General features: G+C 42.9%; 1 protein-coding gene across 1 annotated transcript in view; it reads left to right on the plus strand.

Annotated features, from left to right (window-relative positions):
- vwa5b1 (von Willebrand factor A domain containing 5B1) overlaps nucleotides 1-20,102 on the plus strand; it is a 271,845-nt gene that overhangs the window by 85,868 nt on the left and 165,875 nt on the right. The window contains exon 6 of the mRNA XM_080215008.1: nucleotides 12,168-12,292. Within this exon, the coding sequence (XP_080071134.1) occupies nucleotides 12,168-12,292 (125 nt within the window). The remainder of the gene's footprint in view (nucleotides 1-12,167; nucleotides 12,293-20,102) is intronic.

Raw genomic sequence — 20,102 nt, forward strand, 5'->3', positions numbered from 1 at the left:
AAGTCTTCTCATGTCCTCTCCTAGCTCTTCTTAACACTCTCTTTAGCTCCTTCCTGGCTAATTTGTAACTCTCCAAGGGCCCTAACTGAGCCTTCATGTCTCACTTTTACATAAGCCTCCTTCTTCCTCTTCACTAGAGATTCAACTTCTCTAGTACACCACGGTTCCCTTGCTCGACCACTTCTTCCCTGCCTGACAGGTACATGTTTATCAAGGACTCACAGTAGCTGCTCCCTGAATAAGCTCCACATTTCAGTTGTTCCCAGCCACTGCAGTTTCCTACTCCAACCTACGTATCCTAAATCTCACCTAATAGCTTCATAATTACCTTTCCCCCATCTATAGCTTCTGCCCGTCGGTATATACCTAACCTTTTCCATCACTAAGGTAAACGTAACCAAACTGTGGTAAATAGACTCAGAGAGGTTTGCAGCATGGAAACAGGTCCTTCAGCCTAACTTGTCCGTGCTGCCCCTTTTTTTAAACATCTAAGCTAATCCCAATTAACTGCATCTGGACCATATCCCTCTTTACCCATCTTACCTGCATAACTGTCTAAATGCTTTTTAAAAGATAAAATTGTAGTTGCCTCTACTACAACCTCTGGCAGTTTGTTCCAGACACTCACCACCCTCTGTGTGAAAAAATTGCCCCTCTGGACTCTTGTGTATCTCTCCCCTCTCACCTTAAACATATGTCCTCTAGTTTTAGACTCCTCTACCTTTGGGAAAAGTTATTGATTATCTAGCTGATCTATGCCCCTCGTTATTTTATAGGTCTCTAAAAGATCACCCCTCAGCCACCTACACTCCAGAGACAAAAGTCCCAGTCTATCCAGCCTCTTCTTATAACTCAAACCATCAAGTAGCATCCTAGTAAATCTTTTCTGCACTCTTTCTAGCTTAATAATATCCTTTCTATAATAGGGTGACCAGAACTGTACACAGTATTCCAAGTGTGGCTTTACCAATGTCTTTTACAACTTCAATAAGATGTCCTAACTTTTATAAAGTATTCAATGTTCTGGCCAATTCAACCAAGCATGCTGAATGCCTTCTTCGCCACTCTGTCCACCTGTGACTTCACTTTCAAGGAGCTATGAACATGTACCCCTAGATCTCTTTGTTCTGTAACTCTCCCCAACGCCCTACCATTAACTGAATATGTCCTGCCCTGGTTCAATCTAACAAAATGCATCACCTTGCATTTATCTAAATTAAACTCCATCTGCCATTCATCAGCCCACTGGCCCAATTAATCAAAATCCCGTTGCAATTGGAGATAACTTTCTTCACTGTCCACTGCGGAGGTGGGAGGGGGATCATCACTGTGTGGGGGGCGAGAGTTCGGGTGGGCTGAAGGAGTCTGCCTGCTGAGGGATCAGTGCTGCTGGGAGGTGGAATTGTGGGGGTGGGTGCTAGAGATCAGGGCTTTTCGGGACAAGAAGCTGTCAAAGTAGGCCTGGGATTGGTTGAGGGGTGTGGTCAGGCCGAGAGGAGGTTGGGGGATAGCACTGTGGGGGGTCCTGGGCTGGCCAGTGCTGGAGCTGCCCAGCAATTGGGAGGCTGACAGTTCCATTGCGCATGTGCAGAGTTCTGCTGGTTTCAGCTTCCCAGGTGGGAATAGGCCCCACCCCCTGAAATCTAATGGGATTCACACTGTGGCCTCTGCAGTGCACAGAGTGTGGGAGATTCTAGTCTGAACTTGAAAGCTTTGAGAAAGAGTCTTTTGGACTTGAAACTTCAGCTCTTTTCTCTTTTTACAGACGTGTCAGACCGGCTGAGATTTTCCATTATTTTCTCTTTTGGTTTCAGATTCCAGCATGCATGGTAATTTAGTTTTATAAAGAAAAGTACAGCACAGGAACAGAACCTTCACCCCTCCAAGCCAGTGCTGATCATAATGCCCTAACTAAATTCAATAAAAACCTTTTGCCTCTATTCCCTCCCTATTCATGGATCCAGATGCCTCTTAAATGTTGCTAATGTGCCTGTGATGAAGAGTTACTTAGACTAGGAACGTTGGCTCTATACTCTCCCCATAGATGTTGTCAGACCTGCTGAGATTTTCCAGAATTTTCTGTTTTTGTTCCTGGTGAACCTTCTTTGCACCCTCTCCAAATCTTCCACATTCTTCTGGTTGTGTGGTGACCAAAACTGCATGCAATATTCCAAATGAGATCTAACCAAGGTTTTACACAGTTTCAACATGATTTCCCAACTCTTGTACTCAGTGCCCCAGCTGATGAAAGCATCTTCATCACCTTGGCCACATGTGCTGCCAGTTTTAGAGAACTGTGAACCTGCACGCCCAGATCCCTCTGTATATTAATGTTCCTAAGTGTTTTGCCATTTGTGGTATAATTCACACCTAAATTTGATCCTCCAAAATGCATCATCTCACATTTGTCCAAATTAAACTCTATCTGCCATTTCTGTGCCCAAGTCTCCAATCTATCGATATCCTGTTGTATCCTCTGACAATCCTCGGCGCTATCAGCAACTCCACCAATCTTCGTGTCTAGGCAATAGTGGACATTTTTACAGTTTATCAGAAACTCAATCTGCCAGGGCACTTTCTCATTCTTTGGGAACAATGTAGCTCAACTGATTGAGGTTGAACTGGTGAGGTAATTTGGATTGTGCTTGCTTCACTTGGACTCTTGCCAGGTTTCAGCACAGCACTCCCCACAATGAGAGCAGAATATTGGCTCATCATTGGCTGATCAGCTGCTTCACTCATCGGACAAACAACAGCACTATTTGCTGGCACAATTGGATCGAGTGTTAACATTGGCTCTTGGGATAGCTCCCACCTCCTCAAATGATCTATGTGTTTCTTCAAAAACTATTTTCCTGCACTTTCACTTCATAGGACATGTGGGGGGAAGGGATTAATGAGATTGAAGTTGCCAGCCTCTGGGGGTCTAAGATAGTCAGAGATCTTTATCATATTTCTGGACATTGTCTTCTTCATGATCATAATTCTTCTTCTGAATAATCTTCTCAAGGGAAGCTGGTCTAACCCAATTTGCCACAATTCTTGTATTGACTATTCTTGCTCCAGCATTCACTCACTGAACGGCCCATTTTGGCACATCTGTGATATGCTTATTGCTGTTTTGACTTCTTATGGACTGTTCCCAATCTGTGGATCTTCATTCCTGGACCAAATTGTGAAGCCTCTTTAGCAGCTAGTTTCTTCAACACTACGATTGATACTGCTGCCTTTAAAGTCAAAGCACATGCAGTAAGCAATCTCCTTTGGATAGCCTCATTGTGGAGACCACAAACCAGACAACGTCAATGAGTAGCTTCTAACGACTCACCAAACTCACAATGCTGTGTCAGTCTTTTTCAGGTCACTACAAACTGAGCAATGCTTTCTCTTTCCTCTTGATTCCTTCAGTGGAACCTGAACTGTTTCTCAATGATCAATGGCTTTGGAGAATAATGTTCTTCAAGGATCCTTGTCAAGTCATCATAAGTTTTGGTTCCTGGCTTTGCTGGATGAGCCAAGTCACCGAGCAAATTGAAGGTTTTGCTCCCTATTTGACTGAGAAAGCTGAGCAGCTCATCTGCAATTTTATTCATTTGTACAAATTACTGAAAATGTTTTGCAGGGAACTCCATGATTAACGTCTTTCATTGAAAGAATTCATGAAACTAATTGACCCAGCATTTCTCTTCCCAGTTTTCCCCTTAGACCCTGGAGGCCATCAACTTGATTTATTTTCTTGTCGTATGACCCTAGCAATACAGCAAAACATCCCTTCTTTTGAAATATGCCAGATACTCCTGGAATCTCACTCTTTTTTAATTGAAATAAAAGCCTCTTTTAAAACCACATGGAGTTTCCAACTCTTTTGCAACTTACTTGGTCTTCCTGCAGTGGGATTTTGTTGATCTTTAATCCTGTTGTTAATTCCTTCCAGATTTCAAAATTCAAAGTGTGAGGATCCACAATATTTTCTCTTTTACTAAAGATCTTTACAAAATCCTGACTTGTCCCCAATTTTCTTTTTGTAATGTCCTAACTACGTTAGGGATCCTGGGTTTTTAACAAAAAGAAAAAAAGTTGCACATGGACATTCAAACAAGCAGATTTATTGAACAGGATGTACTGAAACTAAAAGGAGGAACTTGTGAAACATCCTAAATGATGTCACTATCAAATCATGTGACCAGCTCTTAAAGCAATCATGCAACCAGTTAAATATATAACAGGCTGTTAAGTGCCAAGTTAAATTCATGCCTGACAAGTGTCAGGCAATGACCATTTCCAACACCAGAGAATCAGGGCAGCACAGTGGCACAGTGGTTAGCACTGCTGCTTCACAGCGCCAGGGACCCAGGTTCGATTCCTGGCTTGAGTCACTGTCTGTGTGGAGTTTGAACATTCTCCGTGTGTCTGCGTGGGTTTCTTCTGGGTGCTCTGGTTTCCTCCCACATTCTGACAGACGTGCTGGTTAGGTGCATTGACCCGAACAGGTGCTGGACTGTGGCAACTAGGGGTAACTTAATTGCAGTGTTAATGTAAGCCTTAATTGTGACTAATAAATAAACTTAAAACTTAACCTAGAATCCAACCATCTTTCCTTGACTTTCAATGTTATTATATTCACTGAATTCCCCCACTATTAACATTGTGGGGGTTACCATTGATGTGAAACTGAACTGGATGAGCCATATAAATACTGTGGCTACAAGAATAAGTCAGCGGATGGGGATTGTGTGGAGAATGACTCACCTCTGACTCCCCAGAGCTTGTCTACAAGGCAGGAGTGTAATGGAATACTCTCTGGTTACCTGGATAAGTGTAGTTCCAGCAACACTCAGGACGGTCAACACCATCTCGGAAAAAGCAGCCAATTAGACTGGCATGCTAGCCACCATCTTCAATATCCACTCCCTCCACCAGCCATTCACAGTGGCAATAGTGCACATAACATCCAACATGATGCAGGAACTAACAAGGGCTTCTTCTCCAGCACCTTCCAATCCTGCGACCTCTATAATCTAGAAGGGCATGGGCAAACAAGGCACTGGAACATCACCGCCCCAAGCCATTCTGACTTGGAAATATATCGTTCTTCTGTCACTGTTTCTGGGTCAACGTTCTGGAACTCCCTCCCTAACAGTACAGTGGGTGTACCTACAAAATGGACCACAGCAGCTTAGAAGACAGCTCACCACCATCTTCTGAAAAGCAATTAGGGACAGGGGATCAAAATTCGTGGCCTAGCTAGCGACACCCACATCCCAGGAAGGAATAAGAAAGATGCTGGAACTGATTGACAATCAGAAATACAAGCATCTTTTACTAAACTTAAAGGACCAATCAAAGGCATGCTTCCATCAACAGAGAAAGAGAGTAAGAAAATCCCCATGTTCCTCTGAAATTGAGAAACGTTTGTGAAAGTCTTTGCAGCATTTGCCATGACTCATATGCATTGATATGTGAAGAGGGAGAGGCTGCTCGAGCATCACTGTAAGTTCCACCAGAGAGGCTCAGACTATTGCACAAAAGAAAAATATAAACTGGCCAAGATATTTCTGAGCAAAACTCTAATGTATCTTCATAGCATTTGGCTGACCATGAAAAGGTTATGGCAAAAAAACAAGATAATTGCTGATGTTCTGTTTGAGCTGAAAGAAGTATTTCTTTAATGGTTAAATTCTGCTAATCATACTTGTAACCAAAGTAGAACATACAGGCTAAATGGTAGGATTCTGAAGAGTGCAGTTGAACAGAGGGATCTGGGAATACAGGTACAGAATTCCCTAAAAGTGACGTCACAGGTAGATAGGGTCATAAAGAGTGCTTTTGGTACATTGGCCTTTATAAATTGGAGTTTCGAGTATAAAAGTTGGAGTGTTATGGTGAGGTTGTATAAGGCATTGGTGAGGCTGAATTTAGAGTATTGTGTACAGTTTTAGAACTGTATATACCTATGAACTCCATATGCCTATCCACTGACCATTTGAACACCCTTAAAGTTGGCGAGTCCACAGCTGCTGCAGGCAGGGCATTCCACGCCCTTACTACCCTCTGAGTAAAGAACCTACCTCTGACATCCATCCTATAATTACCACCCCTTAATTTAAAGCTATGTCCCCTCATGTTAGCCATCACTATCCGAGGAAAAGGCTCTCACGTCCAACTTATCCAATCCTTTGATCATCTTGTATGCCTCAATTAGGTCACCTCGTAACCTTCTTCTCTCTAATGAAAATAACCTCAAGTCCCTCAGCCTTTCCACATAAGACCTTCCCACCATACCGGGCAACATCCTGGTAAATCTTCTCTGCACCCTTTCCAATGCCCCCACATCTTTCTTATAATGCGGCGACCAGAACTGTACGCAATACTCCAAGTGCGGCTGCACCAGAGTTTTGTACAGTTGTAACATGACCTCACGGCTCTGAAATTCAATCCCTCTCCCAATAAAAGCTGACACACCGTACGCCTTCTTAACAACCTTATCAACCTGGGTGCCAACTTTCAGGGAGCTATGCACATGTACACTGAGATCTCTTTGCTCGTCAACACTAACAAGCATCCTTCCATTAGCCCGATATTCGGTACTCCTGTTACTCTTACCAAAGTGAATCACCTCACACTTTTCCGCATTAAACTCCATCTGCCACCTCTCGGCCCAGCTCTGCAGCTTATCTATGTCCCTCTGCAAACTGTAAACCCATCCTCACTGTCTACAACTCCTCCAACTTTGGTGTCGTCAGCAAATTTACTAATCTATCCTTCTACACCCTCATCTAGGTCATTTATAAAAATGACAAACAGCAGTGGCCCCAAAACAAATCCCTGAGGCACACCACTTGTAACTGAACTCCAGGTTGAATATTTCCCATCAACCACCACCCTCTGTCTTCTATCAGCTAGCCAATGCCTGATCCAAACTGCTAAATCACCCTCAATCCCATGCATCTGCATTTTCTGCAATAGCCTGAGTTACAGAAAGAGATTGAATAGGTCAGGACGTTATTCCCTGGAGCATCGAAGAATGAGGGGAGATTTGATAGAGGTGTATAAGATTTTGATGCGTATAGATAGAGTGAATGCAAGCAGGTTTTTTCCACTGAGGCTAGGGGAGAAAAAAACCAGAGGGCATGGGTTAAGGGTGAAAGGAGAAAAGTTTAAAGGGAATATTAGGTGGGGGCTTCTTCACGCAGAGAGTGGTGGGAGTGTGGAATGAGCTGCCGGATAAAGTGGTAAATGCGGGGTCACTTTTAACATTTAAGAAACACTTGGACGGGTTCATGGATGAGAGGGGGGTGTGGAGGGATATGGTCCAAGTGCAGGTCAGTGGGACTAGGCAAAAAATGGTTCGGCACAGACAAGAATGGCCAAAGGGCCTGTTTCTGAGCTGTAATTTTCTATGGTTCTATGGTTCTAGCTTTAGTTTTAGTTCCACTTTTCTAACTTTGTAAATACGATATTCTAAAATATAAAAAGGTCAGCAGTGCAATAGATGATGAGGTATTTGTCAACTGTTTGTGATGTGAAGAGCTTGTTGTGTTTTCAAAGCAATGAAACCTTCACCATAAGGAAGCTTTCCTTCTCCCAAGGGAACCAATCAGTTTGGAGTTCAATGTTTTTGGGGGAGGTGCAGGGGGATACAGGGCAATGTGTCTGTATATCAGAACAAACCATTTCTTCAAGGTCAACATGACCCAAACAATTTCTTATTCAAGATGTGTGACAGCTCTATGTTATTACATCTTTTGGTTCCAATATCAATATATTCCCCAGCCCATATTTATGTAAAAGATTCATTCAAAGCACATTGTCCAGTTGAGCTGTCAATGACAATGCATAAACTACAATCACATTCTAATGGACTTTTCTCATTTCAAATATCCATTATCATTCTTTAATCCATTAGAATTTTGAACTACAATTAGCAAATGATTGAGCATATGATTACTATATGATTAGTATATGATTAGCATATGATTAGTATATGCTTTGGCTTTGGACTAGTTTAATTTTCCCAGCTCCATTATCCAAAGGCGATCATGGTGCTTTTTTCTGATTCAGACCACAGCACTGCAACAGAATTCAATAATCTGCATGTTTGCAATTCAGATTTCAACTTCAAAACCAATGGCTGGGATTCTTCCAAAACAAAACTAATTACTCAATGGCTGGGAAAACAGAAGTATTTCCCACTCATTGTTTGGTTGTACGAATCTCCGACACTCTGATCACTGGCATACCAGAGCACCCTGGCCAGCCCGCTATCCCCCCAACCCCAGTCTGATACCCCACCCCTCCGGCCAGCCCTGACACAACCAGCACCCTGCCCACCCTTCCCCTGGCGAGACCCAATCTCCCCTCCCCAACCCCAGCCAGCCTGATTTCTCCCTCATCCTGGCCCCCTCTCCCAGCCAGCCTGATACCTGCCCCCACCCCACTCCGGCCAGCCCTGACACAATGATCCCCCCACTGCCTCATCCCCTGACCAGTCCCAATCTCCCCTCCCTATCCTCAGCCAGCCCAATCTCCCCACCACTGGCCAGACTCAATCTCCCCCAACCCCACCCTTGGGCCAGCCCCGGTCTCCCCTCCCAACCAGCCTGATACCCCCCCACCCCGGCCAGCCCTGACCCACCCTCCCCTCCCCTAGCCAGCCCCGATCTCCTTTCCCTCCCCCGGCCATCCCAAGAGCCAGCAATGAGGGGAAAGATAGGCAAAGTTTTGAAAGTGACAGAGTGGATGTGGGTAAAGTTTGGTGAGGTTTTGGTCAATCTGAAACACATTTGTGAAATGTTGATTGATTTAAGAAGAAAGGTAGATGCGAGTTGATGTTAGCCAAACAGGATGGCGTCAGGTATAGCGACAATGTATTGAAGGAAATTTAGATTGATAGGAATCGAGGAACTGGAGACGATCATTCAGTCCCTTGATTCTCCTCATTCAATTAGATCATGTCTGTTGTGTATCTTAACTCCATCTATCTGGCTTGGCTCAATAACCCATCATACACCTGCCTAACAAAAATCTATCAATCTCAATTTTGAAAGTTTCACTTGATTGAGGCAGAATAGTTTCATTTTCTTTTTTTGGGGGTGGGTGCAGGGGGAAAGAACAAAGGACACAGTAAAGTACCGGAACAGGACCTTCAGCCCTCCAAGCCTGTGCTGATCATGATGTCCTATCTAAACTCAAGAAAAACTTTCCGTCCTTACTCGATCTGTATCTCTTGATGCCCTCCCTATTCATGTACTGTGGAAGTGTTGCAAATTTCCATGACTTTTGGCATTAAGCATTACCTTTCATTTTAAGGTTATGCCCTTTTCTGAACTCTAACAACAGAAAAAAAAACTTTTCTGTATTTATACTCTTGTCAAGGAAACAAGGAATTGTCATATTTCTTGCATATTATAAGACATGCGATTGGGTGTTGTAAGTATGGCAATTGGAGTACATCTGAACCGACACTGTGATGTGGCTTTGATGTTAATGAGGAACCAATCAGAATTTGATATAAGGCGGTAACAGATGGGTTGTTTTAGTTCAAAAGGGAATGTATAAGTTACAAAAGTCAAAGTAATTAAAGTAAAGGTAGGATAAGCTTGCTTTTTTCCCAGCCTAAGAATTAAGTAAAATTTATTTATTAGTCAGAAATAAGGCCTACATTAACATTGCAATGAAGTTACTGTGAAATTCCCCTAGTCGCCACACTCTGGCACCTGTTTGGGTCAATGTACCTAACCAGCAAATTTTTCAGAATGTGGGAGGAAACCAGAGCACCCAAAGGAAACACACACAGACATGGGGAGAACATGCAAACTTCACACAGCTGGTGACCCAAGTTGGGATTGAACCCAGGTCCCTGGCGCTGTGAGGCAGCAGTAATAACCACTGTGCCACCATGCTGCCAAATGTCAAAAAAAGAGATTAATCATTTCTGGGAAGAAAGCAGCCCTGAAGAGATGGAATGAAACTATAGAGGGATCAAAGGGAAGGAACACGATGAAGGTAACATTGAAGCCTCTGTGAGGGTGTCGTTGCTTAGATCCCACAGAAGAAAGCAGGGTAGCTGGTGAGATCTCCCAGAGTGAACAAAGCCAGACTTAGAGAAGCAATTGCTATCAGTCTTAGATGATACCCCAAGAGGAAATGGCATTGTGTGGTTTAAAATATTACTAGAATTCTATATATTTAAAATCCGTAAGGAATGTTGCTGAACAGAAAAGAATAAGGTTATCTTTGAGAATGATTAAATTAAGATCTTTTGAAATTACTGTTGACTGTGTGAAGTCTTTCTGTATTTCAAGTAATCTTGTTTTTTCCTTTATTTTCTGATATACATTTACTTTAAGATAAAATCAACACAAGTAGTTGGACACATCTATCATTTCCTGTTTCAGAGCCTCTTTCCATAATACACAAATTGCAAAAAGCATTTTGGCAGCTATTTCCCATTGGTATTTGGGCAGTTTTGCATTTACCATCAGTCATGCCTTAACACTGTCAAATCTTTAATCCTTTTAAACACCTTGATTAGATCATCCTATAATCCTCCATTGACAAGGGAAGAATCATCCAAAATGTTGGACAGGCAGTTGATGAGTTAATCGACAGCCTTGGCATCAAAATAGGAGGCAGTGAGATAATGCTGAGTGCCACCACTTATGGGGTGGAATTTAATGTTGGTGTCAGGTGTCTAAGCCTCCAGCCAGTAAACTGATGGGAATCCTCTGTCACCTCAGCTGGGGAAGCTAGTCAGGCAGTGAGTTATAGAATCATAAACTAATAGATGTTTACAGCATGCAACAGGCCCTTCGGCCCAACTTGTCCATGCCACCCTTTTTTAAACCCCTAAGCTAATCCCAGTTGCCTGCATTTGGCCCATATCCCTCTATACCCATCTTATCCATGTAACTATCTAAACATTTTAAAAGATAAAATTGTACCCCCCTCTACAACTATGTTTGGCACTCACCACCCTCCGTGTGAAAAAAGTGCCCCCTTGGACACTTTTGTATCTCTCCCTTCTCACCTTAAAACCTATGTCCTATAATTTTAGACTCCCCTAACTCTGGGAAAAAATATTGACTATCTACTGATCCATGCCCCTCATTATTTTATAGACCTCTATAAGAACACCCAGAAGCCTCCTACACTCCAGAGAAAAAAGTCTTAATCTATCCAGCCTCTCCTCAAGCCATCAAGTCCCAGTAGCATCCTAGTAAATCTTTTCTGCACTCTTTCTAGTTTAATAATATCCTTTCTATAATAGGGTGTCCAGAACTGTACACAATATTCCAAGTGTGGCCTTACCAATGTCTTGTATAACTTCAACAAGACACCCCAACTCCTGTATTCAATGTTCTGACCAATGAAACCAAGCATGCCAAATGCCTTCTTCACCACTCTGTCCACCTGTGACTCCACTTTCAAGGAGCTATGGACCTGTCCCCATAGATCTCTTTGTTCTGTAACTCTCCCCAACACCTTACCATTCACTGTGTAACTCCTGCCATGGTTCAATCTACCAAAATGCATCATCTCACATTTATCTAAATTAAACTTCATTTGGCATTCGTCAGCCTACTGGCCCAATTGATCCAAGATCAACTATGTCACCAATCTTGGTGTCATCTGCAAACTTACTAACCGTGCCTACTAAATTCGCACCCAAATCATTAATATAAATGACAAGTAACAGCGGGCCCAGCACTGATCCCTGAGACACACCGCTGGTCACAGGCCTCCAGTTTGAAAAACAATGCTCTACAACCACCCTTGTCTTCTGCCATGAAGCCAATTTTGTATCATTTAGCTACCTCACCCTGGATCCTGTGAGATTTAACCTGATGCAACAATGGCATAAGTTGGCCAGCTTTCCCAGGATTTCATCCATACTTTGAGAGCTGTCAGCCATTCAGAGGCCATTGACTCTCCATTGCTGAGTCACTATGTCAGAATATCTATTAAACTGAACCCCAATAGGAATCAGCACCAAAGCACAATGAAGAGGGAAGAATAGCAGTGAAAACCAGCAAAAGAAAGCCGTGGTTGTTATTTTCTTGGCTCTAAACTGGGCCTCGATAAAGGATCTAAAAGCTTCATCTGTTTTGCACCATACTTCTTACTGCTTGTCTCTTTGATAAAATGTTGTGAATGTATTTCCTCAGAACCTCACATGCCACATATCCTGCTGGAAAGTGGAGATATGACCCCGGACGAATATGAACAATTCTTAAAAGGAAAAAATGATTTCATTAAAGGAACCAGAAAAGATCCCAGCTCAGAGAAAAAGGTATTGATTTATTTCTGATCGTACAGCAAGCATGTCTGAAAAAAAGCCAAAAGTGCCGGATAAATTCAGCCTATCTGGCAGCATCTGTGGCGAGAGAAACAGAGTTAACATTTGAGTCCGTATGTCCCTTCAATAGAACTGGAGATAGAAATGTGATGAATTATAAACTTGGAGAGAGCGGGGTGGGAATGTCTAGAATAGAAAGGCTGTGTTAAGGAGACATTGACAAAGATGTCATGCACATGACACAAAGGGGCTGCTAATGGTGCCATTAGGGAATGAAGCATATTCATAGTGGCAAAGGTAGGAGAACATCCTTTATTTTCTTTATCCTGCATATCCCCGGTCTTTATAAGAACATAAGAACATAAGAAATAGGAGCAGGAGTAGGCCATCTAGCCCTTCGAGCCTGCCCCGCCATTCAATAAGATCATGGCTGATCTGTCGCTGCTTAGTTCCACTTTCCTGCCCTCTCCCCATAACCCTTAATCCCCTCTCTTATCAAAAACCCATCAACCCGCGTCTTAAAAATATTTAGCGAGGCAGCCTCCACCACTTCAACGGGCAGAGAATTCCAGAGATTCACCACCCTTTGAGTGAAGAAGTTCCTCCTCAACTCCGTTCTAAACCGCCCCCCTTTTATCTTGAGGCTGTGCCCCCTAGTCCTACTGTCTTTTTTGAGCGGGAAGAGTCTTTCCACCTCTATCCTATCCATCCCATTCATCATCTTATACGTCTCAATGAGATCTCCCCTCATTCTTCTAAACTCTAACGAGTACAAGCCCAGTTTATTCAGCCTCTCTTCATAGCTCAACCCCCTCAACTCTGGTATCAGCCTAGTAAACCTCCTCTGCACTCCCTCCAAGGCCAAAATATCTTTGCGCAGGTGCGGCGCCCAAAACTGCACACAGTACTCCAGCTGCGGCCTCACCAATGCCCTATACAGCTGCAGCAAGACCTCCCTACTTTTATACTCAATCCCCCTCGCTATGAAGGCCAGCATCCCATCTGCCTTCCTGACCACCTGCTGCACCTGCAAGCTGGGTTTTTGCGACTCATGCACAAGGACCCCGAGGTCCCTCTGCACCATCGCCTGCTGCAGTTTTTCGCCCCGTAAGTAATAGTCCTTCCTACCATTCTTCCTACCAAAGTGGACCACCTCACACTTGCCAACATTAAATTCCATTTGAATTATTATTAAATTCCATTATCCAATATGAATATAATTTATTTTCAGTTTTGTTCTTATCACTATAATTACCCTATTGCCAATGCAAGTCCTTGAATTTGCATAAGTTCAGGTTGCCTGGAAGTCTTATTACCCCTTCCATATCTCGTTCACTGGGCAAGGCTAATTCTGATGATATCAGGCAGGAACTTTCAAAAGTTAATTGGGGGAGTCTATGGGAAGGCAAAGGAATGTCTGGTAAGTAGGAGGCTTTCAAAAGTGTGTTAATCGGGCTTCAGGGTAAACACATTCCTCTTAGAGTGAAGGGCAAGGTTAGTAGAAGTAGGGAACTCTGGATGACTCGGGATATTGAGGCTCTGGTCAAGAAGAAGAAGGAGGTACGTGACATGCAAAGACAGCTGAGATCAAGTGGATCCCTTGAAGAGTGTAAAGGATGTAGGAGTAGTGGTAAGAGAGAAATCAGAATGGCAAAAAGGTGACGTGAGATTGTTTTGGCAAATAAGGCAAAGGAGAGTCCAAAAATCTTCTACAAATACATAAAGAGCAAAAGAGTAACTAGGGAGAGAATAGTGCCTCTTAAAGATTAACACTGTCATCTACGTGTGGATCCACAAGAGATGACTGAGGTAACCAAGAAGGTAGATGAGGACAGTGCAATTGATGTTGACTACATGAACTTTAGCAAGGCCTTTGACAAGGTACTACATAGTAGAGTAGGTTCTTACATAAGATTAAATCTCACGGGATCCAGGGTGAAGTCGCTAAATGGATACAAAATTGGCTTGATGACAGAAGCCAGAGGGTGGTTGCAGAGAGTTGCTTTTCAAATTGGAGGACTGTGACCAGCAGTGTGCCTGAGAGATCCACTGTTATTTGTCATTTGTATTAATGATTTGGATGAGAATATAGGAGACATGATTAGTAAGTTTGCAGATGACACCAAGATTAGTGGCATAGTGGACAGTGAAGAAGGATTGCAATGGGAGATTGATCAATTGGGCCAGTGGGCTGATGAATGGCAGAAGGAGTTTAATTTAGATAAATGTGAGATGATGCATTTTGGTAGATTGAACCAGGGCAGGACTTACTCAGTTAATGGTAGGGTGCTGGGGAGAGTTACAGAACAAAGAGACAAAGAGATCTAAGCGTAGATGTTCATAGCTCCTTGGAAGTGGAGTCACAGGTGGACAGAATAGTGAAGAAGGCATTCGGCATGTTTGGTTTCATTGGTCAAAACATTGAATACAGGAATTGGGACGTCTTGTTGAAGTTGTACAAGACATTAGTAAGGCTACACTTAGAAGACTGTGTACTGTGCTGGTCACCCTATTATAGAAAGGATATTATTAAACTAGAAAGAGTGCAGAAAACATTTACTAGGATGCTACCAGGACTTGATGGTTTGAGTTATCAGGAGAGGATGGATAGACTGGGACTTTTTTCTCCGTTGTGTGAAAGGCTTAGCGGTGAACTTACAGAGGTCTATAAAATAATAAGGGGTATAGACGAGGTAGATAGTCAATATTTTTTCCCAAAGGTAAGGGAGTCTAAAACTAGAGGGCACAGGTTTAAGGTGAGAGGGGAGAGATACAAAAGTGTCCAGAGGGGCAATGTTTTCACACAGAGGGTGGGGAGTGTCTGGAACAAGCTGCCAGCGGTCGTAGTAGAGGCGGGTACAATTTTGTCTTTTAAAAAGCGTTTAGATTGTTACATGGGTAAGATGGACGTAGAGGGATATGGGCCAAATGCGGGCAATTGGGACTAGTTTAGGGGTTTACAAAAAGGCAGAAATACAAGTTGGGCCGAAGGGCCTGTTTCCATGCTGTGAACCTTTACGACCCTACTGTCAGTGGAGTGGTAGGCTCCACCACTGCTGGTTCTTCCTGTAGGATTGGAGATTGTTCTGCCACCGGGTATCTTTTCATCCTTTTCTTCCATTCCTCGGCTACACTTGGTCAATCTGGCTGTTGCACTTTTCAGTGGTTTTTATCCAACTTGTTTTTTGTGGGGTGGTTGAACATTGTGCTGGTCTGCTTGTTAGTTCTTTCACTTCTTCCATCATTGTGTGGTTGGTGGTGATGCCTGTCGAACTTTATGTTTCAGTAATGAAACCCTGTTCCAGTCTTGATTGAGTTTTGCCCACAGTGTTTAGTATTTGCTTTTTTCTCACTTGATTTTCAAGTTAATGAAATTTTTCACTCTGTTCTGCAATGACTCCTGTCTTTGTTTCAGTTATCTATCAAACTCTTGTGTAAATTTTATAACTTCCAGGGCATTTGGTTCTGCTCAGATTCTTTTCTCCTCAGTCACCGACTGTCCTTGGATGCTGTCAATTCACTCGTTACGTCGTCAATCTGTTTAATACGATTTCTTTTATCTGCTTTCAAAGTCTAGGGGATTTGTTCTTCCATATTGAGTATCTCAACCTCCGTCTTGTACAGATTGGATGAACACTCAAGAAATTCATTGGTCTTGGTTGTTAGGAACAGAGGAAGTAGGAGCGAAAGTAGGCCATTTAGCCGTTTGAGCCTGCTCCACCATTCTATATGATCACGTCTGATCTCCATCTCATCCGAACTCCACTTCCCTGCCTTTTCCCCATAGTCCTTTATCCCGCATTTGATCAAATATTTATCTATCTCTTTCTTGAATCCATTGATTGATTGAGGGGGCAGTGAGTTCCATAGATTCATAACCCTCTGTGAGAAGTAGCTGCTCCTTATCTCTGTCTTGAACATCCCCCCTCTTACTCTATAACTATGACCTCTTGTCCTAGATTGTTCTAAAAGGGTAACATTTGGTTAACATTTACTTTATCAATTCTGTTGAGTATTTTTTATACCTCAATCAAATCCCCCCTCATTCTTCTGTACTCCAGCGAGTACAAGCCTGAGTTACTCGACTGCTCCTTGTATGACAGTCCCTTCAAACCTGGAATCAATCTAGTGAACCTGTTCTGAACCGCTTCCAGTGCCACCACATCCTTCCTCAAAGAACGTGACCAAAACTGAACACAGTACTCTGTGTGGTCTCACCGAGTAAGAAGTCTGACAACACCAGGTTTAAGTCCACCTGATTTATTTGATAGTAAACTCACAAGCTTTCGAGGTTTCCCTCTTCGTCAGGTGAATGGAGAGTTCTGGCCTCAGACAGAGCATATAACAGCACAGACAGTTTACAGATTACTGATTAGAATGCGAATCTTTACAGTCTGCTCAGACAGAGACTGATAGCCAAGTTCCACACACCTGAGGATGGTCTCGACAGGGATCTTGGGTTCATGTCGCACTATCCATAACCCCCATGACTTGCCTGGGTTTGCAAAACCTCACTTACTGTACTGTCTGGAGACAATACACATCTCTTTAACCTGTGATCAGTGCTCCTTCCACTCACATTGTCGGCCACTTTAAGACTTGAATAGCAGGTTAGGTGTAAAGATTCGCATTCTAATCAGTAATCTGTAAACTGTCTGTGCTGTTATATGGTCTGTCTGAGGCCAGAACTCTCCATTCACCTGACGAAGGGACAAACCCCGAAAGCTTGTGAGTTTACTATCAAATAAATCAGTTGGACTTAAACCTGGTGTTGTCAGACTTCTTACTGTGTTTACCCCAGTCTAACGCCGACATCTCCACTTCATGGTCTCACCAATACACTTTCTGAACAGAGGCCTTTTGAATCTGTTTCCCGTTTAAATAATAATTTGCCCTTTTCTTTTTCTGGCCAAAATGGATAACCTCACATTTATCCACATTAAACTCTATTTGCCAGATTCTGGCCCATTCCCCTAGCCTATCAATATCCAATTGTAAACTTTTTATCTCCTCTTCACGTCCTGCTTTCCCACCTATTTATGTGTCATCGGCAAATTTTGCTATGTTACACTCTGTCCCTGCTTGTAGAACATTGATAGAGATTGTAAATAATTGTGGTCCAAGAACTGAACCCAGCAAGACCCCACTAGCTACAGATCACCAACTGGAGAAAGACCCATTTATCCCAACCCTCTGCTTTCTATCAGTCAGCTAATCCTCAATCCAAGCCATGACTGATCTGATGTTTTTTTTATTCATTTGTGGGACATGGACATCACTGGCTAGCCAGCATTCATTGCCCATCCCTAGTTGCCTGAGTGTAGTTGAGAATCTGCCAGATTGCTGTGGCTCTGGAATCACATGTAGGTCAGACCAAGTAAGGATGGCAGATTTTTATCCCTCAAGGACGTTAGTGACTCAGATGGGTTTTTACAGCAATCAATAATGGTTTCATGGTCATCAGTAGATTCTTAATTCCACATATTTTTTATTAAATTCAAATTGAACCATCTGCCCTGGTGGGATTCGAAGCTGGGCCCCCAGATCACTGGGCAAGTTTCTGGATTAATGATCTAGTGATAATATCACTAAGTCAATGCCTCCCCTATCAGCGATTCTCTGACCACTTCCGGACATTTTACACAATGTTTACTGAAGATTTCTGGTGCTTGAATTCCATAGAGTTTGAATGGAAGTTCTATTTCTGTTGCATTTGTTGAGTTCATTGTTCAACAGTTTCAGATTCTCTTTCATGTCGTTGACTTCTGCTGTTCTCAATAGTTCTCGGTTTTCCTTTACAGTCTCTTCTTTCACACGGAAGGGTTGGTTTTCCATGTTGATTTTTTTTAGCAGAGAATCATTTCTCTGTGCGATTACACAAGCTCGGATCCTGTAACTGCGCTTCTGCTAATTGTTTCTGGGGTTCTTCTTGGTCTTTTCCAGCAAAGTTTGGCCCTTGGGTGTGTCAAGATTGTTCCAGATGAGTGGAATTTTGATCCATGAATAAACATTTAAAAATGTAGGTTCTGTTTGAGGAATGTCCTGAATTTCAGGATGACACTACCATTCTCCTGGAATCAAAGGGACTTCCTACGCTTGCCGCTTTTAGCAGACTCCACTACGATGGAGATTGTGCTTAACTTGAAAAAAATTGCCAATGGCTGCCTGGAGCCACTGCCTGCAGAGTTCCTTTGCTCAGAGGTTTACTTCCAAGTCACAAATTATTGATTCCTGACTTTTGCTTTCTCTCAGATTGGAATTCGTGATTCTCCGAATTATTCATGAGAACATAAGAACATAAGAAATAGGAGCAGGAGTAGGCCATTCGGCCCCTCGAGCCTGCCCCGCCATTCAATAAGATCATGGCCGATCTTTTCCTGAACTCAGCACCACCTGCCCGCCCGCTCACCATAACCCTTCATTCCTTTACAGTTCAAAAATTTATCTATCCTCTCCTTAAAAACATTCAATGAGGGAGCCTCAACTGCTTCACTGGGCAGGGAATTCCACAGATACACAACTCTTTGTGAGAAGAAGTTTCTCCTCAACTCAGTCCTAAATCTGCTCCCCCTTATTTTGAGGCCATGGCCCCTAGTTCTAGTTTCACCCGCCAGTGGAAACAACTTCTCTACTTCTATCTTATCTATTCCCTTCATAATCTTATATGTTTCTCTAAGAGCTCCCCTCATTCTTCTGAATTCCAATGAGTATAGCATCAGTCTACTCAGTCTCTCCTCATAAGTCAACCCTCTCAACTCCAGAATTAACTGAGTGAATCTCCTCTGCACCCCCTCCAGTGCCAGTATATCCTTTCTCAAATAAGGAGACCAAAACTGTACACAGTACTCTAGGTGTGGCCTCACCAGCACCTTATACAGCTGCAACATAACCTCGCTGTTTTTAAACTCCATTCATTTAGCAATGAAGGACAAAATTCCAGTTGCCTTCTTAATTACCTGCTGCACCTGCAAACCAACTCCTTGACATTCCTGCACAAGGACACCCAGGTCCCTCTGCACAGCCGCATGCTGCAATATTTTACCATTTACATAATAGTCCATTTTGCTGTTATTCCTACCAAAATGGATGACCTCACATTTACCAACATTGTACTCCATCTCCATTGCCCCCTCACTTAGACTATCTATACCTCTTTGCAGACTTTCAGCATCTTCTGCACACTTTGCGAATTTTGACACACTACACTTGATCCCGAACTCCAAGTCATCAATGTAAGTCATAAACAATTGCAATCCCAACACTGATCCCTGAAACACACCACTAGTCACTGATCATCAACCAGAAAAACACCCATTTACCCCCATTCTTTGTTTTCTTTTAGTTAGCCAATCCTGTATCCATGCTAATGCATTAGCTGTAACGCTGTGCACCTTTATCTTAATGTGGGTATGCCGGCGTTGGACTGGCGTAAACACGGTAAAAAGTCTGACAACACCAGGTTTTAGTCCAACCTATAGGTTGCATGTAATGTTCTCAAAGAATTCCACCAAATTAGGCCTGCCCTTCATGAACCCAGACCCACTGGGCACTAACTTGGGGATTGGGTTTTCGTGATGGGTATTTTTAAACTACATTTCTGAGTCTAAAGTATTTAAAGATTTTTCAGGGCTTGCTGTAGCCTGGAACTTTAAAAGATTTTGCTCTCCACAAATTGGACTGTTATCTCTGGAATTTCCACAGGAGATTCAATAAAGCCTTCTGCTGCAGTGGGGAAATTAAATGTTTTAGTTTTCAGCTTCCAACTCTTTCTTTAAAGCTTTTTCCTGGTGAATTTTCGGCTGTG

This window comes from Carcharhinus amblyrhynchos, chromosome 30, assembly GCF_965287045.1.
Source record: "Carcharhinus amblyrhynchos chromosome 30, sCarAmb.v2.hapA, whole genome shotgun sequence".
Taxonomy (NCBI): domain Eukaryota; kingdom Metazoa; phylum Chordata; class Chondrichthyes; order Carcharhiniformes; family Carcharhinidae; genus Carcharhinus; species Carcharhinus amblyrhynchos.